Source organism: Peromyscus eremicus, chromosome 19 (genome assembly GCF_949786415.1).
Source record: "Peromyscus eremicus chromosome 19, PerEre_H2_v1, whole genome shotgun sequence".
NCBI lineage: Eukaryota > Metazoa > Chordata > Mammalia > Rodentia > Cricetidae > Peromyscus > Peromyscus eremicus.
This window is the reverse complement of record NC_081435.1, coordinates 2783114-2806551: the sequence shown is the minus strand read 5'-3', so window position 1 is coordinate 2806551 and position 23438 is coordinate 2783114. Positions and strand designations below refer to the sequence as shown.

Sequence of the window (23438 nt, the reverse complement as noted above, 5' to 3'; positions counted from 1 at the left end):
TACTCAGCACACAAATGGACATGAAAACAACTGTGTGAGATAGGGTCTCACTAAGGAATTCAAGCTGGCCTTCAACTTGCGGTCCTTGAGCCTTAGCTGCCCACGCTGTAGGATCACAGGCAGGGTTAATTTTTAAAGACTATCTATGTTCACTTTGTGTGTGTGTGAGTTCCCGCTTACATTGTACCTGCATCAGACCCTCGGGAGTAGAGTCACAGGGGTTGTGAATCATCTAACAGGAGAGCAGGGGACTGAACCTTGTTCACTGCAAGAGCAGCAAGTGCTCTTAATCACTAATCATCTCTCTATGCCTCCCCCTTTAGACAGTCTTAACAGACAGGCTACTTGACTGAAACTTAATATGTAGACAAGGCTGGCCTCGAACTTGTAGCTATCCTCCTCTCTCTGCCTTCTCAAGTACACAGGTGTGCACCACCATGCCTGTCTGAAAGACAGCTTCAATGTCAACAATCCTTCACAAGATTCTGTTTATCCTTCTTATGCTACCTTCAAAAAGTAAGATTCCATGATTTTTTAAAAAATTTATTTATTTCACCAGGTGGTGGTGGTGGTGGTGGTGGTGGTGGTGGTGGTGGTGGTGGTGGTGGTGGTGGTGCACACGCCTTTAATCCCAGTACTCGGGAGGCAGAGGCAGGCGAATCTCTGTGAGTTCGAGGCCAGCCTGGTCTACAGAGTGAGTTCTAGGAAAGGCTCCAAAGTTCAAGTTACACAGAGAAACCCTGTCTCAAAACACCAAATTAAATAAAAAAGTGTATTTATTTACTATGTGTACAGGTTCCGCCTGCATGTGTTCCTGCAGGCCAGAAGGTGACTCCAGATCTCATTACAGATGGTTGTGAGCCACCATGTGGTTGCTGGGAATTGAACTCAGGACCTCTGGAAGAGCAGCCATCTCTCCAGCCCCATGATTTTTTAAAACTTACCATCTACTAAGCTAGGCTCTTGTGCTATGTTCCTAGGTTGACCTTGAAGAGCTGGGCTCAAGTGCCTGGGCCTCCCAAGCAGCTGCACTACAGGCACGCTCTAACCCGGGTAGAAGAAGCGTATTTACAAGTCAGTGCACAGGAGCTATAAAGCACAACTTACATGCAGAGTCTGATGGTAGGCGTCCTTCATTTCTTCACTACTAAGCTTTACTTCTTTTAATTTAGGTGCTGGAACTTGATCATGGCCAATGAAAGACATTACTAAAATGTGCTTTTTAAGCAGTACAACTGTTGGACAAGGAATTCCAGCCTTCTGCATTCTGTATAGAAAGATATGATTAGGAATATAAAGGTCAGAAGGAGAAAACATGCCATTAATTCAACAAACATCTAACTAGGACCTGTGTTGAGCTGGTACTATGCTCTACACAGGAGATATGGGAATACAAAACCAGGAAGATACAGCCCCTACTGGGAGGGAACTTGGCAGGTGGAATGGCACTGAGTTAAGGTTGGCATAGGTGTGGCCATCGCCCTGCATGCTCTGTGATTCTTCAGAAAGACTGTTCAACAGAGAGCTTTCCTATATATGACAGGATGTCTGGGCAAACGATGCCTTAGTTTCCCTTGAATGTTAATGGAGAAGGAAAATGGCTTTTCATTCACAAAGTATGAATTCTGGTTCAAAGCACAGAAATGCTTTCTGACAAAAAGCCTTGGAAGCACTAGAAAGTCAAAGCCTTCTGTTATTTCTATAAACTAGCTTAAAAGACAGCATGGGCCTTGGCCTGGCTAGCAGTCCTGGTACAAAGGGCAATTCCCAAGGTCACCTGCAGCACACTGTTTCTTTACCTTGTAAGATTGTGCATTTCTTTCTCTGCCCACATGCGGATGATCTTACGTGGATTTAGTTTACTGAAGCGATCTTTAAACCTGAAATCATCTTTAATGTATTTGTCACGGTTCTTAAACTCATTAAGGGTTGTTTTAAATACCTTGATGGCACATTCGGTTGGTATAGCTTTACCATCTTCCTTGTCCTCCTCCAGGCTGAAGGGAGAAGAACAAAGTCAGTAAGTTACCAGCTCACAGTAAGACTGTCTCAGACTCCATTCCACTCAAGTAGACCGACTGTTTCAAAGGGTCATCCTATTTTGTTGTTGTTTTTAAACCTCCAAGTTTTATATCTTAATAAAGCATTAGGTTTTAGGGGATCCTGCTATGTTTCCTAGAATGGCTTGATTTCCTAGACCCAAGTGATCCTCCTGTCTCAGCTTTTCCAGGATCTGAAACTACAGACAGATCCTGTTGCTCCTAGCTGGGTTTGTTTCTTTTAATAAAACATACTTCCAAATGAACTGGCAGATACCTTCCATCAATCTACAGTATAATGTTCTGTGTATTTCATCACTATAGAATCAAGCTTGACAAATAATGGGAAAACATACTTCTTAAAACAAACTACTATGACCTTGGATTTGGGGGCAAAACTCAACAGAATCAACACATAGAGTAGCTTTGTAAAAATAATTCCTTCTTTCTTGGCAGACGTGTAAGGGTGGGTAAAAGGGGCCTGCCCTGTGAGTAGGCGAAGAGGATGGGCGAGTAGAGAAGCAGCATGTGAACGGCCCTAGAAGAGCAAACAAGGCTGTGTGAGGTAAGCGGCACTGGAAAGCAGCAGCAGATTTGAACAGTACTAACACAAGACTCAGGAGCTGTCTGAGGAACCTGAAACACTGCAGTTCACTCTTGGCGAGAGAGAGGACATAAAGGTGGAGATGACAGGACAAGAGAGGCGGACTGCAGAGCTTGGACATTTCTCCAAAGCCAGCAGGAATCATGAAGGCCTGTGAGCATGGCACTAGCAACGACACACTTCCTCAAGTGACACCAGAGTGCAGGAGGCAGAGGGAGACAGGCTGGGGCTGACTCAGGAGCTGACTCCAGTGCTAACTGGGAAGGAAGGCGATGGATGAAACTGTAGCAGTATTTACTTCTAAATGCCTGCAGGCACGCTGAGCTGCTTCCAGGGACAGAATCAGAATTAAACCAGCAACCTCTTTCTGTGTTACACACTAATGGCTATTTCTCCACTCAGCCTCAAAAGGTCAGAGTCCTTTAGCAAGCTCGATGGCGCCTTCTCTTCCTGTGCCATGTCCTCTATGGAGAGCACACTCTCAGGAGCGTCAGGCCCCTTTATTCAACCCATACTTGCTTTGATGTTTATCAGGTGTCTTCGACTTTCCATGCCCAGAACAAAACTTTATTTTATTTAATTAACGTATTTTTCATTTATTTTACACTCCGACCACAGTTTCCCCTCCCTCCTTTCCTCCTGTTCCTTCTCTCCTACTGTCCCCAGAACAAAACTTGATGGCAGCTTCCTACATCTACTTTCCCCTAGGGTCTCACCTCAGGAAATAGTACCAACGTGTGCTATGCTGGCTAAGAGCACCCCACATCCTCTCCAACAGGAGACTGCAGATTGTACTTTCCAAACATAGATTCCTGTTCTTTGTTGTTGTTGTTGTTTGACAGGGCCTCTCTGTGTAGCCCTGGCTGTCCCGGAACTCACTCTGTAGACCAGGCTGGCCTCGAACTCAGAGATCCACCCACCTCTGAGCACTGGGACTAAAAGTGTGCACCACCACTGCCTGCCTAGATTCCTATTCTTTCCTTCACTACCACTGAGACTAAATCAACACAGTGGTTTATTTAAACTGCTATACAGACTTTTCCCTGGTACTAGGTAGGGATTGAACCTAGGACTCGCCATGCTATAAGCACTGAACTATATCCACAGTTGAGACTTTTTCAACTATCATTCATTCTCCCAGCAGCCCACGTCGTCTTTGGTTCCCACTGTGCAGACCCCCTTCCTTCCAGGTTCACAGTCCTTCCTGTCCCAGCTCCCGCTGCTTCTCCCTCTCTCTAGTCTGCAATGCAGTTCAACCTCATCTGCCACTTCTACTGGATATGTTCTTCAAGTCACTTCATCAGACTCCCCTGTTCTACTCATCAAAACCATGACGATGCCATTTAAACCCTGTACAGCACATACCTGATGTGTCTATGTATGCTAACCTTGAATGCAGGTTGTTAGAGCAGGGACTTCCAGGACCTAGAACTTAGGATCCATCCCATGGAAGCTGCTCAAGCATTGGCAAGTGGAGGAGGCAGTTCTCAGGAAGAGAATAGAGGCCATACACAGAAATGTCCCCAATACCCTGAATAAGTTATTAGACACAACAGGCTGAACTCGAGATGAGCTTCCTGTCATTGGACTGTTTACGCAGAGTAAACAGAACCCTATAAAATAAAATCACAGATATACAAGGAGTCCAATTTAAACAATTCATCTCATCATTCTCCTAGAAAACACTCCATGTACCTGCTTATTTTCTCGTCTTTATTTTCTGAGACAGGGACTCAGATAAATAACCCAGGCTTGCACCACACTTACTGTGTAGCTGAGGATGAGCTTGATATCCTATCTGACATTACGGTAAGAACCAATATGCCCAGCTCCTTCTCTCTCTAGAATAGGGTCTTTGCTGTTGCTCAAGTGGATTCTAAACTCCTAAGAAGCTGGGACTACCTATGTGTATCCTGTCTGGCTTCCTTTGGCCAGCTTAAGGTCTTTCTTAACCACATCTACTGTGTTTATACCATGCTATTCCCTGTATCTCTAACATTTACTTTTGGGTAAAAGTATACATTTGTTGATTAGTACAAAATTGAAATTAGGTAATGAAATTATAGGCAGAGCTGAAGCCTCTACTACAAGCCTAAGGCAGACTCCCTCCTCCCCACCTTTCCTGGGGCAAGTACTGTCACAGTGCTGTATTTCTGGAGCTGAAGACACACAATGATAACTAGTCTTGGTTGTCAACTTCACTGTATTTGTAACCAACTGAACCCCAAGCAGTTGGCATGCTATGAGGGATTTTCTTGATCAGATCATTTCAGGTGGAAAGATCCACCCCAAATCTGGACCACACCCCTGGTGGCAGCCCACATAAGAACAAGGAAGGCCTGCTTGCCCTCACTCTCCCTGGCAAGTTCATGCACCCTGCTGGGAAGGAACCCTTTACTGTGTTAGTTTCTCAGGAACCCAAGACAGACTGAAGACCAGCTGCTCTCTAGGAATTCCCAGGGACTTCAGAGGCAGACTGGGACAGCTGAGACATCCAGTCTCCTGCACTGAACAACTACCAGGCCCTTTGCCTTTCCATCAGGGAACAGCCTTGGTTGGACTAAGAGACCACAGCCTGTGAGCCTCTCTAGTCATCTCCCTTTAAAATAGATCCATATGTGTATGTGTATAATTCTATCATTTCTGTTCCTTTAAAGAAGCCTGACTAATACACATATAGAAATATCTATACAGACAAGCAGCTGTAGATGACGTGCTATGTACCTTTCCAACCATCTTTTGGCTGTCAACACTGGGTTTTTTGCTTACTTTTAAAATGCAAGCTGAAAGCTAACCTCATCATGATGCCTTCCCTGAATGTGTCTGGCAATGATCTTGCCCTATGTCTCTTCCTACCCTGCAGTGCTGCATAGCTGCATAGCTGCATGCTTTGTCATACAATTATCTTTTAGCGGTCGTAACTGTTCTTGCTACAGCGACCTCCTCCTGTCATGGAGGATCTGACTGCTGTGGTGACAAACAAGAAAATCTGTACTTTCTCTTTTACGTACATGTTGATGTGAGTGAGGGTCAGCAGACAACCCTGGATGTTGGGCCTTGCCTTCTACCTTGGAGCAGAGTCTCACTGCCTCTGTGTAAGCCAGGCTGGCTCACCTGTAGCTAGCCTCCAGGGAGTCTCCTGTCTCCACCTCCCATCCTACCATAGGGCACAGGGACTCCAGTCCTCATACTTGCACAGCAACCACTTTACCCTCCGAGCCAACTCTCCAGCCCCAAGAACATAGTTTAACTTTTAATTAAAATTTTCATATATTAAAAACAAAGAAAAAAAACCATGAAATCCCAACAAACACTGCTTGATACACCAGCCGGCTCAGGATTTCCAAGGGAGCAAACCCAGCTCTCCATTCAGTGAAGCCTTCCACAAGTGTTTAACAAAAAAAGGAAAAACAGCTGGGCGGTGGTGGCGCACGCCTTTAATCCCAGCACTCGGGAGGCAGAGCCAGGCGGATCTATGTGAGTTCGAGGCCAGCCTGGGCTACCAAGTGAGTTCCAGGAAAGGCGCAAAGCTACAAAGAGAAACCCTGTCTCGAAAAACCAAAAAAAAAAAAAAAAGGAAAAACAAGGCATACAGTGTCTCCACAGCAATTTCATTAGGAATTCAGCTGAAGGGTATAGCTGTAAAACACACCTAAGTTCAAGGATCTCTCTACACAGTCCCATAATGTCATTTAAAATAGCATCGTCTGGGGATGGAGAGACTTGCTGTGCTCCCAGTTCCAGAGGAGCTCTCCTGTCAGACAGCTCACAACCACCTTTAACTCCAGCTCCAGGGAAGCCAATGCCTACTGGTCTATTACACACAAATAAAAATAAGACTTTAAAAGGTATAGTGCAGTCTAGAAATATAGACTGTCTACTAATACCTAAAAGTCAAAGGTATGTTAACTGGGAAAAGATCACTGCATAAGCTAACTAAACAAATGCATACAAACCTCTGAAAGACTGAACTCAAAATTGGAAAGGAAGAAATAAATGTTTGCTAAGATTAATATCAGGAATTATGAAATAAGATCTCATTGAGCCACACAAAAATCCCATGAAGTGAGGAGCAGTTTCCAAATGAGGTTTTCATCTAACTTGTTCCAGATCAGAGGTTAAAACTGCAAACCCCTTCCCATACCTCCTTCCTTTTTTGGTGCTGGGGATTAAACCCAGGGCCTTGCATCTGCTAAGCATGAGCTCTACCACTGAGCTACATCCCCAGACCCAACCCTGCTTTCTACTCTCTTCGTTTTTAGAACTTAACAATCCGATTCAATATGATGTCTGTGTGGTATGGGTGTGTGTGAAAGGTAAATAGTTAAGAAAACGAAAGGCAAAGACTTGACCAACAGGCATGTGAATTCTTTTAAGTACAAAACAAATAAATAAAATAATGTCTACACTTCTACAATAATGACTCCACTTGCTATGCAGCTTAAGTCTGATTATATATAACCCCTCAGTCCTGAGGAGAAAGGTGTTTGTTCATTTACCTCCCTCCATACGCATGAAAGACAACAGATTCTTTTCCTGTACTAATACAGCCAGTGATTGTCTCCAGCATTCCAGAGTTGACCATTTTATACATAAGTAAGCGTGTCTTAGGATCAACTGCTTTTTCCTGTAAGAGATAAAGTACTGTAAGTGAAAATGATCATCATAAAAGATTCTCTTTTCAAAGGGTATAGGCTCTTAAAAGAGCCTGATCACAATACAGTTCTTTCGTCAGGGGCCCTGGATTTCAGCTCCAGTGTCATGAGGCTACAAGTCTGGACCACATAGTCACTGTTTCTGTGGCAGACAACCTCAGGGGTCAGAGCTTCTTGAAGAATAGCCCCAAGGGATGCTAAGTGCTGACAGCAGCACCACAGTGACCCATTTCCAAAGGTCCGGAACCAATGAAAGACAAAGCCCAAGATGGTAGAGCCTGGAGTTTTTCAGTGTGGACTCAGGCAAAGACTGTGTGTAAATGACTCAGGCCCAGTTCATTCCCTGGCCAGGCCCACCCATAGCCTGCTCTGGAAGTATTTGGAGATGAACACTCATCTGTTGTGCCTCCACACTGACCTCCAGGAAAATCAGCCCATTCTCCTCCAGTTCACCATAAGCCTCAATGTGCAGAGCAGGAGGTTCTGATGCATCAGGAGAACGAGTTTCCCCAAAGGACATCTGTTCTGAGGAAGGGCTTCACCTTCCTTCTCACAAAACTCTTGGCTTCCTAGCTCTGTCTCTCCACTTTGTGGAAGATGACGTGGGTCTGGATAGGAGTCTCTTCAATGAAAACCAAACCTTGAGTCCTGCATCGTCCATTTATACCCATCCACTCATCTCCCTCCTCCCAGGTAGGACACTAAAGTAGACAAGGTACAGAGACAGTGATGGATTCTGGGTGGCACCACGGCTCTAGTAATGTTTTATATCAAATTCGGAGGTCACAAGACACATTCCTGCCCATTGGAATGATCCCCCTGACCTCTGGTAACCCCTAATTTTATCCCAAGATAAACAATTAGCCCCAGAGGAGAAAACTGAATGGGAGGCATCATCACAGCTCCCCTCCAGAGACAGAACATGAGAAGGGACTAGAGGAGTGCAGAGGTCACATTACCTGCTTCTCCTTCCTAGAGCATCAATGTGCTCCTCCCCAGCCCCACACTACTGCCAGGACTGCAGTTTAGACATAAGTCAAGATTACAGCAAGCATGGATCAGGGTAGTGAACACAGGTGCTATGTGGTACAACTGGGATGCCAGGCAGGTGTGTACAGTTGGTAAGTCTCTAGATTTAATACATACACAAAGTCCCTCCCCTTCCCTAACCCTTGACCTTCCTTGGTTTCCCTGCAGCATCTTCTCTTTCTAGCTAGGTACCATCCACTGAGGACCCAAGTCCCTTTTCTATCTTTTATGAAGATAGAACTCATACAACACCTCCAGAGTATTTTGAGGCTGAGACAACTTCTCCCTTCCAGTCCTAATCCAGTATCAAACTTGTGACACCTTGCCTGTGTAGCCTATGTGGTTCCCTACCTCCTGAGCCTTGAAGGGGGGCTCTTTGACTATAACTTCCACATTCTGTCCTTAAAAAACAAACTGGTAGTTAAAACACATCAAAACCCAAACACAGGTTTAATCAAAATCTTATTTTACCAACTAAGTTTAAATAGCTCTCTCGGTACTATTATAGTTATTATTATTAATTTATGTGTATATGTGCATTGCCTGAGGCATGCCCTGGAGCTGGAGGTATGAGCAGTTGTGAAGCTGCCTAATGTGGGTGCTGGGAATCGAACTCCAAGCCTCTGCAAGAATAATGTATGTTCTTTCACTACACTGAGCCATCTCCAGCCCTCTTACAGCTTTTTTTAAGGGTTTAGTAAATTCACTTATTAAAATAGTACACATTTCTTCATTAATATAAAAGATTAGTGTTTTAAAGAGCCTAGTAATTTTGTTATTTCCAAAATAGATATTATCTTCATTAATGTAAAACATTAGAGACTCTTAAGTCCAAGTAGTTGCAAATGTCAGTGTAACAGGCAAAAACTTTTTTAAACAATATGGAACATTTGGGCTGGAGAGATGCCTCAGGAGTTAAGAGTACTGGCTGCTCTTCTAGAGAACCTGAGTAAAACTCCCAGCACTCACATGTCAATTTACAACTGTCTGTAACTCCAGTCCCAGGGGATCCAAGGGTACTAAGCACCCACAAACACCCACATGCAGACAAAACACCCACACATATAAAATAAAATAGATCTTTAAATATCTGGAACATTCAACTAAATATAAAGTGTATATTCTAAATTACTATCACTAAACATAACCTTTTAGGGGAAAAAAACCTTTATTCAAATGAATTCACAAATGCTATCACTCAAATGGCTTAAGGAGGCCATATAACCATTTGCTCAACCGCAAATTTCCTATCATCTCGGTGAACTTCTATATAGACATGGCATTCTGAAGCTGTGAGATTATTACTAAAAAATAGCAGAGCTTAGCAGCACATACCTTTAGTCTCAGCACTTGGGAGGCAGAAGCAGGCACATCTCTGAGTTCGAGGGGAGGGGGCAGGGGGAGTATTACTAAAACTTTTTTTTTTTTTTTTTTTTTTTTTTTTTGGTTTTTCAAGACAGGGTTTCTCTGTGTAGCTTTGCGCCTTTCCTGGATCTCACTTGGTAGCCCAGGCTGGCCTCGAACTCACAGAGATCCGCCTGGCTCTGCCTCTGGAGTGCTGGGATTAAAGGCGTGCGCCACCACCGCCCGGCTACTAAAACTTTTTAATAAGGTTTCACTCAGCTTACACATTATACTTTCAAAACCAATTTTCAAACATTTCTTCAACTGCATTAGCCCAGAGAACAACTAATATAAATGTGCTCTTTTCTTTTTCTTTTTTTTAAACAAAAGGTCTCACTAGCCTAGTCTAGCCAAGAAATCACTGTGAAGCCCAGGATAGCCTCAAACTCATGGCAATCAATACTCCAAAGTTCTGGGATTATAGGCATGAGCCACCTCAGTACAATTTGAACTCCTTGACCAGACTAGTCCCTGGCAGGTCTGAACTGTTTCCCAACTTTACTAAAACACTAGCAGGGTTAACCTCATGCAGGTTCTGGGCACACTCTAAAACTTGTTGAAGCACATGAAACCAAGGGCCACCAACTGTTTCTGCTAAGCTACTTAGGTTCCTGAAGGGTCCTGGTAAGTGATGTCAGGCTTGAAGGCTCAACATTACTACCTCCACTGAAGCCTCTGGTGACAGCATGGCCGGTGTGTGCCTAGCAGTAGAGCCCGAAGCCACACCACCAGCTACAGTGGTTACCACCTGGGCCATCACATCTGCTTCTGGGATGCAACAGAAGGTGAGCCAACTACAGATGCCGTCACTTCTGGAGGCTGAGCTATGGTGATGTTCTGGGGGGCACTGCTTTCATGTGAGGGGGGATACAAGAAGAGCGGTTTCACCCTCTGTGCCAAATCCTAAGTTCCCGGCAGCGCGGCTGCTAGAAACTGAAAACTCCATAACGTGGGTTGTAAATGACTGACTACCTAGTACGGTAAGAAAATGCCAAAAAGCAAAGTCTCTCGAGTAGCATTGACTCGAAAAGCTAATTTCAGAGGCGGGGGAAATTAGATCATGAAGTTCTGTTTTGTTCTTTTCCCTTCAAACATTAGTTTCTACCATGAATTCTTCCACCAAAGCGAGGGAGGTGCGGAATGCTTACTGCGGTAGAATGCTCCTTCTTCTCGTGGAGCCGGGCACTTCGGCGCTCTTCTGAGTAGGCATGTTGTTTTAGAGCATTGAAAACATGGTTGGACAGCTTTAAATCCATTCCAATTCCATCTCCTACCTGAAAGCCGGGTGCAAACTGACAAAGAAGAAAAGCCAGCAGTTAACGTTTTCCTACGGGAACGGTGTGGGACAACAGTGGGAAGTCAGTCTTGTAGCGTTCCTACTCAACAGACGACCTCCTGCACACACAGAAGCCACGGGCACCGCAGGGGAGCACCTGACACAGAGGAGCACCCCAAAAGAAACTGCAGCCCAAAGGAAGGCATATGCCACACAGAGAAACACCCCTTACCACATCCAAAGTGAATGACCCAGCATTTGCTTTGTACCTTGTTCTGATGCCAAAGAACAATGTTATATTATAAAGCCTCCACGGAGCCTTACCAAAGAACTATAACTTCATAATTATTTCTGAAGACTAAGTTGCTAAAGCAGACCATACCAATCACCTCCATGACAATTATGGAGTTGCACAGTCCACTTAGGTGGCCACCGTGTGGATATTTAAATCTGAGTTAATTAAAATTCAAATACAGCCACCATGTCAGAAGACAGAAGATAGAGATAGGCACTCTGCTGTCACCATAAAGTTCTGCACAAAAGCACTGTTCCAGAACCACAGAACATTTCCAGACAAGATACATCACAACCATACTGAATAAGATATTTACTGAACAAACATTAGTGCACTAAGGTCTGCACGTTTCTTACTGACCACAGTATTTATGAAAGAGAATACTTTTTAAAAAGATTTATTTAGGGGAGCGGGAGAAGGGGAGGAAGGTGGAACAGGGGTTGGTATGAAAAAGGAAAGAAATAAAAATTTTAAATTAAAAAAAAAAAAAAGGTGTATTTATTTGAGACAGGAAAAATGGCTCCCCAGTTATGAACACTTGCTGTTCTTCCAGAGGACCCGAGTCAGTTCCCAACACCCTGTCAACAAGTTCACAACAATCTGTAACTCCAGCTTCAGGGGATCTAGTACCCTCTTCTGGCCTCCACAGGTATCTCTCTCTCTCTCTCCTCTCTCTCTCTCTCTCTCTCTCTCTCTCTCTCTCTCTCTCTCTCTCTCTCTCTCTTCTCTCTCCTTCCCTGCCCCCCTTACACACACACAAATAAAAAGCTAAAAACAACTTAAAAATTGTATGTGCATGGCTGTTTTGCCTGCATGTATATATGTGCACCACGTACACACCTCAAGCCCACAAAAGCCAAAAAGAACATCAGATCCTCCAGAACTAGAGTTGAGGATGGTTGTGAGCCACCATGTGGGTGCTGGGAAACAAACCCAGTCTTCTGCAGGAGTACTCTTAGCTGCTGAGCTATCTCTCCATCTCCCAAGACATTTAGTTTCATTTTAAGGCATATTCTTAACTGTGTGTGGGTAGGCATGCACACACACATGTGAATGCCCATAGAGGCCAGAGGCATCAGAGCACCTGGAGCTGGAGTTCATAGGCAGTTGTGAGCCACCTGGTGTGGGTGCTAGGAATCAAACTCAGGACCTCTGGAAGAACAAGTGCTCTTAACCACTGAGCCATCTCTCCAGCCCCTGAGAAATCATTTTTTAAATGGCATTTTATTTTTAATTTTAGAGGTAGTTCCAAAAGCCTGGTGCAGGTTGGGAGCGGAGCTCTGTGGCTTGCTCAGCGTGCACAAGATACTGCAGCTGCGCACCCATACCACAAAGGCAGGATGTCTAAAAGTACACGCACTTCTTCCTTCTAGTTCTTGTCCCATCTCCACAGCTGCGTTCTGTAGAAATGCTATTTTGTAAAAAATAATGTACTAAGGACTAAGAATTCATTTCTTCTTTTTTTTTTAATTTATTTATTCATTATGTATACAGTGGTCTGCCTGCACGTATGCCTGCAGGCCAGAAGAGGGCATCAGATCTCATTATAGATGGTTGTGAGCCAGCATGTGGGTGCTGGGAATTAAACTCAGGTCCTCTGGAAGAGCAGCCAGTGCTCTCAATCTCTGAGCCATCTCTCCAGCCTCTATCCTTCTTTTTTTAAAAGACAAGGTCTAATGTAACCCTGGCTAGCCTTGAAATCACTATGTAGCCAAGGATACCCTTTAATCCATTATCCTTTTGCCTCTACCTCCCAAGTGCTAGATTACAGGCATATGCTCAGCTTCCCTTCCTAACCTCAGAACCTTGTAATTCAAGTAAGTCTGAAGCATCCTCTAGGGCTGCACTTAAGGCAATCCCCATCATTTCAGTGGCGGAGTTTTTCAGAGTTAAGCCGTCCCTCTAGAGCATCTCTGCAGCCTGATGAAGTGAACACCAGCACAGAGGTGCAGGGGAACAAGAGTCTGAGGCCAGCCCAAACTATGGAGTGAGACCCATATGAAACAGATAAAATAAACTTTTACAAGTTTACTGTACTCTATCCAGAAGGCTGTTAATTTGGTTGCTTTTGTGTTTTAAGAAAGTATCCCTGGCTCACTGTGTAGATCACACATCTCTGCCTCCTAAGTGCTGGGTTAAAGGCGTGCTCCACCATACCTGGACTAGAATGCTGTTTTTAAAATATATTTAAACTCTTTTTTTTTTTTTAATGTTACAGTTTTTTATTGTTAAATGATTCATCAATCCTACTTCCATTTATTGTATTTTAAAGGGGCTGATAGCTACACTCAAAAACAAAAAAACCCAAAACCAATTACATGTCATTATCAGTACCTTTTACTATTTGATTATTTTCTACATAGAAATATGAGAGGTAGCCAGGGGGTAGTAGCACATGCCTTTAATCCCAGCACTCGGGAGGCAGACTCTTAGTTGGGAAATAACTCTTTCTGTAACTTACATTTTCCATTCTTGCTGTGTTCTTTCTCCCACATACCACTTCATCATGCTTAGTGGTGATGTCTTTTCCTTTTCCAATAAAGCCCTTTTTTGGAGTAGGAATTGGCTTTGCTAAAGGCAATTAAGAAAAGCCAAGAATATAAAAACAGCAAAGAGTAAAGTCTTGCATTCAGCACTGAAGAGACACTTGAATCTAACAGGGTGAATTATCAAATGAGATTCAAATCTAAACAAGTTCATTGGGACAATTACCTTCCTCTACCCTTCCCAATTATACCCCAGAAACCAACAGCACCTGGTCTGTAGGGGTCATCACGAGTGTCCTGCCAGTCAACCTCATCTTCAGAGCTGTCGCTGTCTTCAAAAGGATGCACTTTTCGATAGTTTTCAAATGAAATGGAAACTTAAAAGGCAAAAATAGTTGACTGTTTATTTGGTAGTGTGTACAGGCATTTCCTACCATCCAATGGAAAGGTCACAATAAGGTCACAGTACCTTTGCTATCACCATTGAATTTCTTTTCTTCACGCCTAAGCTGTGCATCATATTCTCTGTCAAATTCCATCTGTAGCATCTGAGCCAGCATTAGGTCACTGGAAGTGTCGACATTTTCTCCAGAAATGAATGGTCCTTCAGCAACACTATTCAAAATAAGGTGATATAAGCTGACCAATAAGCTGTGCACACAGCTACTGATCCTGAGAGTAGAAAGCGTCTTTGCAATGCTAAAATCACACTGAAGAAGGGGTGAGACTCTACCAAACCATTTACCATCTCCTGGTCACTCAGCCGGCCTCAGACCCGCGGCAACTCTCCGAGAGCCCCAGCTAGGTGAGAGAGATGGGAGAGCCCCCTAAGGGTCTATGGAAAATCCATACTGAGACCCAGAATGCTTTTCATCTGTAGTCTAATCATAGTAGAGAGAAAACCAAACCTCAGTAGTTCAACTGCTGCAATAACAGGAACAAAACCCATAGAAACAGTGTTTTGTCTAAGATAATACAAACTCAGAATCTCTTTATCTGAATTGCTTGGGACCAAAAGTACTTATGATTTTGAAGTTTTCAAGTTTTGGAATGATTTACATAGACTCAGCTACTAAGTATTCCTGATCTGGAAAATTCTAATCAGAAATACTCTAAAACCTGAAGTTTTCTGAGCACTTTTTGAGTGTCTAGAGTTGTAGGGCTGTGCCATCTGTGCTGAGGCTCAGGAATTAAATTCAGTACAGTGCTCTTCCTTCTGCATGCATTCTTACTCATCGGTAATGACCGTGCCCAGGCAGACTTTAAAGCTTTGGGTAAAACAAGCGCCAAGGGTCACCTACACAACTTCAGGGAAAACGGCCGCTTCTTCTTCCAACTGCAGCTCTTTGGCCAACTCTTCACTCATCACCTCGGTCAGTGAGCAGGATACTGTGTTTGCAGGGGTAGCCCATGGGCACTATTTAAACAAAAGAGAAAAAACTTTATGATAAGGACTTAAAACTCGAAAACAAGGTTATCTTTCGAGAATTAAACTAGTTAAAACGACCAAAACGAGTAACTAGCTATTTACAAAATTCATCTTAAAAGGAAGCATCTCTCAGCACAAATCTTTTTTTTTTTTTTTTTTAATTACATCTTTACTTATAGCACCACAATGCAAGTGAGGTCAAAGGACAACTTGTGGGAGTAGATTCTCTTCTACCATGTGAGTTCCAGGGACTGGATTGAAATTGGATTGTCAGGGTGGTGGCAGGTGCCTTTACCCACTGGGCTATATGGCCCGTCCCCAACTCAAACCCTATTGAGGATACCCATAAACTTAAGCAGACACACCCATCTCTTTGAGAGGCGTGTTCTCAAGGTTGAAAAAAGTACTAGGCTGTATTACACAGCATCGCCCACCAGACAAGGAGTTCTCAGCTCGGGCAGACAGTTCTTCTCATCAGACACCTTTCTGCTTATGATCTGGTTTCCCTAGTAGATGTCTTATGGGACAGACTCTGTCATCGGCCATAACGGTCCACTGCTGTAATTTTAGTGCCTAGGAGGCTGAAGGAAGAGGGTTGCTCTGGGGCTGAAGCCAGCCTGAGTTACAAAGCAAGGCTATCTCAGAAAGGAAAAATAAATTACTTTTACCAACTAAAACAATTCAAATCCCACTCAGAAGTTATGCTAAGTCCAATCTAAGCATAAGGACATGGCTCATTATAAAAAGTGTCAATCCTCCTTAAGATGTCTGAGTGTATGCCAAAACAAACCAAGAACAAGCCCCCCCCCCCCCCCCACACACACACACGTATTTCTAAACTTCAGGATCTGAGGCTCAGGAAGGACAAAGTATGATCACAAAAGAGTATTATTCCTTGAGATTCTTCTTCAGCACTGGCCTCTCTCAATGGCACCACTGTCTCAGCTTTCTTGAAACACAGATTCTAGATTGATTTCATATTTTCCTAAGACATCTAACTCATCATCTACTCCTTGTCTTGATTCCACTTTCCAAAATACAGTGTTTTTATCAAATTATAGATTTACTAGTTATATTCCCTTAATTAAACTTTTTGTTGTTTTTACTGCCTTAGTATAAAGTCTAAACTCATTCCTCAATGAATGTCTACCTCGGAATTAATTAACAGTGATATCTCTATCAGCCACAGAACTATCAAACCAAGGTGAGGCGGCGAAAGTACATGCCATCTGAGACAACTGAGCAAGAACACCCACATTTAGGGAGAGGGTCAGAACTGACTGACTTGGGTAGGCTGCCCGGGTGGAGCCTGGGGGTGGGCAACAATGACAACTATTTCATGCTCAAGGGAACCAGAGCAAGTTCTGTCTGGACTCAGCCTGAGACAGAGGGGTGCACATGGCCCCTTGCACACACTGACACCAGCCATTGTGGAGCTGGTCCATCCTCATGGAAGGCCCACCAAGAGAGAACAGAGACTTCCTGAAGGTTTACTGAAGTGCTCTGTAATGTGCAGAACATGGCTTCCACTGGCCTTCTGCTCCTTAACCTAGAAATGCTTGGTCTGGGGCAGGAGAGATGGCTCAGGGGTTAAGATCACCGGCTACCCTTCCAGAGGACCCAGGTTCAACTCCAGCACCCACATGCCAATTCACAATTGTCTGTAAGTCTAGTCCCAGGGGATTCAACACCTTCATACAGACACACAGGCAGGCGAAACACCAATGCACGTGAAATAAAAATAAAGAAATTCTTAGTCTGATCAGTTCAAAGTCCAGGCTCCAAAAGCAGATGACTGTGTTCTCTGTCATGACTCTCACCACAACTAGACAATGACTAACAGGAAGTAGTAGAGCCACCTCCTGCCCCTTTTCTTTTGAAGTGGGGGAGACTGAATCCAAGATCTCACCGTTCCAGGCAATTACTCTAGCAATAGCTACATTCACAGCCCAACAGATAACATTTCAATATTCCCTATACTAAGTCACTTAGCTAACTAAGAATATAAAACATATCAAGATTATTTAAGTCATGTCACCCTGGACAAGTCCCACTCAGTACTGGTGACTCCTCCCGGCACTTCCCACCCACCCTTACCCTAAACCTCTTCAGCCCAGGAGCTGGGCTTTCCTTCCCCAGCTTCTGAGTCCTCTAGAGCCCAGCCACTCGGCCATGTGCTCTTGGTCTCTTGGTCTGCCTGCCCTCTCCATTCTTGCCCCTTCCTCTTCCCTCCCACCACCTCCTCTCTCGCCCGGTTCAGTCCGGACCCTTCCGGATGCCTCTGGCTGTTCTCTCCCTCAGATCTACAGTAAACCCTTCTCCTCCACCATGCCTTGGAGCATCATTCCCTCATTTTCCTTCAGGTCTCTGTTTTGTAACTCTGGCTATCCCGAAACTCTCTATGTAGAGCAGCTTGTGCTCTCAAGGGCTGGGATTAAAGGCGTGAGCCGTAGGTAGAGTACCCGAGACACCGTCGACATGTTAAAGGCTCAGAAACGGGAACAAAGGCAGGCTCCCTTGTTGCAGAGTCACCACTAAAGTTTATCACCAGCCAGGACAGAGAGAGCCCCTCGAGGGGTGGGGCACTCTTCACCCTTAGGACCCAGCAGAGCTTCAGACACAGAATCGGTCAAGTACTTATTGAATGATACACGCCACAGGAAACAATGAAAAGATGACCAAAGGTGGTCCAAAGTGGCAGGGTCTTGTGCCTTTCAGCATCTCAAACTGATCTTGAGTCCCCGCCTCCACCTTGCGTGCCTATTTCTGAGGTTCATGGTCTACTGTCACCTGCCACCAGGGTCTAAAAGACATTAAATATAAACTATTAGCTGACAAACTTCTCAGAAGAGGCAATGATGCCAGACAGTAATTTTGTTACCTTGAAGTGGCGATTTCTCTATTCCCAAAACCACAGACCACAGATATAACAGCACACAGGAACTGCCCACTCACCACGACCTTGTCCTTTGGAACCTCACACTCTACACTTCCCCTCTCTGCCAACCATTCCAACTGGGCCACCTCACACTGAGGCAACTTCCTCAGGTTAGCTAGGTAAGTCACAATTCCCACAGTTTGAAATCAAACTGAAATATTTAAAAGTAGCTAGTAAAAGTCTTCCACAAAATTCTCCTGGCTCTGGGAGGGCCAGCTTTGGGGAAGGGAACACTCTACAAATGGCTTATCCTGCTGAAAGGGGCTTGGAAAATGTCCTGGAGGCTTCTCTTATGAACTGGCACCAGGGAGATATATATTATATATATATATAGTAGAGGGTCTGCTGTCAGGTTCTGGTGAGTCTACAGGAAATCAAACTCTTTACTAAGTAATTAAGAGGTGAGATGGCTCAGCTAACAGACACAGGGAGAGCAAGCATGACAACCTAAGTTGTTCAGTCCCCAGAATCAACTCCACAAAGTTGTCTTCTGACACTCGCATGCACGTCACGGCACATGTGCATGTGGGTGTCCAAACACACACATCATATACACACAACAATGATACAAGCTTTACATTTTAAAGTAGCAATAAACCTAAAGCAACAGGAACTCTCAGACTCCTACCTCATCAGTCATTCTGACAGTTCTGATCATCAGGACATCTACTCCTAACATCGAGCTCATCTGAGAAACAGCACACAATCATTTCTGAGTGCTCAGTTGTGAATGTCAATATAATCAGATTAAGAAATGCCTAGATTCACATCTCTCCTCTGGGTGTGTCTGTGAGGATCCTTCCAGAGACAATTAGACCATAAGGGTTCTTTCTGCTCTCCTTCCTGGTCACCTGGCCACCACAAGAACAATAGCCCTGACTTCCATGACATGCTATGGCCCAGAAACATGGCAGCCATGGTCTGCATCCTCTGAAACCATGAGTTGAAATCTCTCACCTTTTAAACTGTTCTCACCGGTGTTTTGGCTCCAGCTCCATAAACCTAACTAACAATGTATCTGATAGCCCCATAGCCAGCTTCCTAAATCCTTCCCGCTGAGACTTTTCCGTCCTCTAATACGGTCAAGATCCACCCCTGAAGTCTGCTCTTCATGGTTCCTGACCACGGCACATTCACTAGTTTCTGGCCAGCGGCAGAATGAAGGGGACTCAGCCTTTCCTTTCAGCTCCAATGATGTGACTCTCTCTAGCTGCTCAGCCCACTTTATAGAATTCAAGAAAATCACAACTCACAGGAGGATCCCTCTCTAACCACACAATCCAAGACACATGTTTGAGTCAAATGTCTGGGAAAAGTGATCTGGGTTCTCCCTGTGGGTCACATTTGTCACAATATAACTTTTTTTGAAGACAGAGTATATAGTATATATGGCTGTCTTGAACCCCACCCCTCGGTCCTCCTGCCTCAGCTTCCATAGTGCTGGGATTACAGGGGTGCACCATCAGGCACAGCTAGTGAACCAATATTGACTTTTTACTTTGTGAGACAGGATCTCACTGGACAGCCCAGGCTGGCTTTGAACTCCTGATTTTCTTGCACTTAGCCTTGTGACTACAGGCACACACTACAATGCCTGGCACTTCCTTAGTTCCCCCAGTGCCTTTTTTCTACTGTAGAAGAACATCCAGGATACCACATTAGGTTTGTCAGGTCTCCTTAGGCTCCTCTTGGTTTTAGGTTTCTCAGACTCTTGGTGGCTGCCATGGAAGTCCCATGGACTCATTCCTACAAGCCCCTCTCAGAGCTGGACACTTCCTCACTTCTGCCTCGCATTCGACAGCACCCTCCCCTGCTTCTTGGGCTGTAAAGCAGTGTGGTATTCTGTCACTGGTACCTGGGAGAGCAGGTCACTGGGGCCCTATCAGAAGAACTGTGAGGTCAAGATTTTCTCAACACTACTAAGATATGCTTTGTCTTTTTTTTATTCATTTATTTACTTTTTATTTTTATTAAGAAATTTTCTATTCACTCCTCATGCTATCCACAGATCCCCCCTCCCCACCCCCCAGCCCTCTTTCCCAAGCCACCCCGCATCCCCACATACCCCAAATCGAGGTCTCCCATGGGGAGTCAGCAGAGCTCAGCACACTGAGCCTAGGCAGGTCCAAGCCCCTTCCCACTGCACCACAGGCACCGGATTCCAGAAGCCTGCCCATGCACCAGGGACAGATCCCGATCCCCCTGCCTGGGTGCCCCCCAACAGTTCGAGCCAAACAACCGTCTTCCATATCCAGAGGGCCTAGTCCAGTCCCATAGGGGTTCCACAGCCACCAGTCCACAGTTCATGGGCTTCCACTAGTGTGGCCAGTCATCTCTGCACATTCTCCCATCATGTTCTCGACGTCCCTCGCCTGCAGTATCTCTCCTCTCTCTCTCATTGGATTCCCGGAGCTCAGCCTGGTTCCTGGCTGTGGATCTCTGCATCTGCCTCCATCAGTCACTGGACAAAGGCTCTATGATGACAGCTAGGTTATTTGCTAGGCTGGTCACCAGAGTAGACTGGTCCAGGCACCCTCTGGACCACTGCCAGTAGACCAAGGTGGGGTCAACCTTGTGGATTCCTGAGAGCCTCCCCAGTATCCTGCCTCTTCCTACTCCCATAATGTCCTCATCTATCATTGTATCTTCCTCCCTGCCCTTCCACTCTGTCCCTGTTACAGCTTGACTCTCCCATTTCCTTATGTTCTCATCCCCCACTCCTCGCCCTCTGCCACCCCCCTACACCCAGTCCACTCATGTAGATCTCATCCACTTCTCCTTCGCAGGGTCATCCATGTGTCCCTCCTAGGGTCTTTCCCTGTTAACTAGCCTCTCTGGAGTTGTGGGTTGCAGTCTAGCCATCCCTTCCCTCCCATTTAGTATCCACTTATGAGTGAGTACATACTATGTTTGTCCTTCTGAGTCTGGGTTACCTCACTCAGGATGATATTTTCTAGTTCCACGCATTTGCCTGCAAATTTCATGATATCATTGTTTTTTACAGCTGAGTAGTACTCCATTGTGTATATGTGCCATATTTTCTTTATCCATTCTTCAGTTGAGGGGCATCTAGGTTGTTTCCAGGTTCTTGCTATGCTTTCTCTTTTTAATTCTCATTCTCTCAACCATAATAGTTTTCCATCAGAACGGATTACATCATCATTCCACTGGCTGACTGAATGTATGCTTGCACATCCATGCTTTTCAAAATTTTCTACAGTAGCAAATTTAGGCTATAAATGTGCATCTTTATTAGAGTTAGGCTAACTCCATTTTACTCCTCTGTACTGTGTCCCACTGTCCATCTCCAATTATATTTGCTATAGCTGTGTATCTGTGGGATGGATTTTCCCCATATAATTCAATCCAAAAACATACAACAAATAAATATAAGAACAAACTACCTTCTATTAAACTAAACATTAGTGATTTTTTAAAAATGTAAAACAAAGCCAGGTGGCAGTGGCCCATGCCTTTAATTCCATAACTTGGGAGACAGAGGTAGGCAGAGTTTGAGGCCAACCTGGTCTACAGAGCAAGTTCCAGGGCAGCCAAGGCTACACAGAGAAACTCAGTCTTGAAAAAACAAAAACAAACAAACAAAAAAGTAAAACAAAACTATTCTCGAGTCTCTTCCTCCTTAGGCACTCACTCACTCACTTTGGTTTTCCATGGTTAGAAAAGGAAATGGTTAAATGATGACATAGGCCTGGTTTTGGTAGTCTGTCTATCCAACAAACTACCAATAAACTCCAGGAACATATTTTTTGCTAAATGATGAAAATGGGATTTCATAGTTCTGATGATATGCACTTAGATGAGAAGGTGATGTGCATCATTTATCCACTATTATTTATTTAGGAAATGAAACATTTCAATGTTTTCATTGAACTTTTCCTACAAGCTCTGGGAGTGTTTAACTGGGGAAACTGAAAGAATCTGGCCTGTATTTTTATGGTCTCTAATTTTGTCCTTTTCTGTCTGTTAGTCTTGACCTCCTCAACAAGATCAGCATCTCACAAGTGGGTAAAATGATATGAAGATGTAACCACATTTACCAATAGATATTTGACTCTTCCTACAGGTTTATAAACTTATAAAATCAACTTTTTAAAAACTTAACAGTTGAGCCGGGTGATGGTGACGCATGCCTTTAATCCCAGCACTCAGGAGGCTCCAATAAGATTAATACGTGAATTAATAACTATTATGAGGTTTACAAGGCTGGAGCCCCTTCAGGACCTTACAGTTGAGAAACACAAACCCCAAACGAAGCAAGTGTCTGCGGTCTCTTTATTCTAGGCAATGAAATACTCAGGATCTTTTCATCCCAACCGATGCAATACGAAGAAGAGCAGGCTCAAAAATCAAACGTGAACAGAAAAGAATCTTAAGTTTGCCATTCGAGCGGTACGGGGAAGTCACGCCAATGGCAGATCATGGAAATTCAGAACCATTTTACAGTCTTACGGCACTTTAGTAGTATTAGCTGGAACGGGCAGGCGCCTAAACTTTTATCTTTACCATTTTAAAAACAAGAAATTACCGCAGTCGTCTGAAGGCAACACCTTCCTAACGCAGTTTTCTGTCTAAGCTTTCTCGGGGAAGGGCTGCCGCACTAAGCTGGTGAGAGAACGGGCCGGTGCGGGGCGTTCTGCTCCGGTCCAGGCGACGAGTGGAGAGGGCACAGGACCCAGTCACCCCCCGGCCACCCGGGGCGGCCCGCGCGAGGCCCTCGGGGTCCCGGCCCCAGGCTTGCCGAGTCGCCTCTGCCGGCTTCCGAGACCAGCACCCCGCGTGGGCGCGGCAAGTGTGCCAGCCGCGACCCCCGCTCACCTTGCTGGGTCCCCAGGCTGCTGCGGGCCCCGGCTCAGGGGAAGACACTCCGACCAGATCCATCCGGCGAGGAAGGCGGGCGCGAGAACGGAGAGATGGCAGGACGAGGAGCGGGCTCCGCCGAGGGAACAAACGGCCGGGGCACTGGCCACCCGCTGCCGGTGCCGGAGACGAGGTGACAGATGGCGGCGGCCGCGGCCGCCTCCGGAACTGGACCGCTTCTCTTCCGCCCTCTCCCCCGGGGCTCTCGCTTCTTATTGGCCGCGCGTCCCCGGGAGGCCGTACTTCCGGTCTCTGCCCCGTGGGCGGCGGGGGTTCAAAGGTCGGCTGGCAAGGGTTGGTGTTGACTGGATCCCGGCTCGGCGGGGCTGGGTGTGGCTCCGTCTGAGCCGGTCCTCCCAGTGCGGGCCCCGCCTTCCTTCCGGCCGCTGCCCGGTCACCGAGCCT

At 45.2% G+C, this 23438-nt stretch overlaps 1 protein-coding gene and 1 long non-coding RNA gene across 3 annotated transcripts in view; one reads left to right on the top strand and one right to left on the bottom strand.

The window, feature by feature from the left end:
• Riok3 (RIO kinase 3) overlaps nt 1–23226 on the bottom strand; it is a 29130-nt gene extending 5904 nt beyond the window's left edge. For both annotated transcript variants that reach the window (XR_009375190.1, XM_059245875.1), the window contains exons 1-9: nt 22992–23226; nt 15090–15205; nt 14258–14403; nt 14058–14165; nt 13764–13873; nt 10880–11023; nt 7143–7270; nt 1800–1997; nt 1108–1267 (exon numbers count right to left, since the gene is read on the bottom strand). Coding sequence is in view for 1 of the 2 variants with exons in the window: in XM_059245875.1 (XP_059101858.1) it covers nt 1108–1267; nt 1800–1997; nt 7143–7270; nt 10880–11023; nt 13764–13873; nt 14058–14165; nt 14258–14403; nt 15090–15205; nt 22992–23054 (1173 nt within the window). In the remaining variant the exon portion in view is untranslated. The remainder of the gene's footprint in view (nt 1–1107; nt 1268–1799; nt 1998–7142; nt 7271–10879; nt 11024–13763; nt 13874–14057; nt 14166–14257; nt 14404–15089; nt 15206–22991) is intronic.
• Nucleotides 672–2305, top strand: LOC131895466 (uncharacterized). The gene is made up of 2 exons (XR_009375191.1): nt 672–1122; nt 1997–2305. It is a non-coding gene; the product is annotated as an uncharacterized LOC131895466 (long non-coding RNA).
• Nucleotides 23227–23438: the final 212 nt, after the last annotated feature.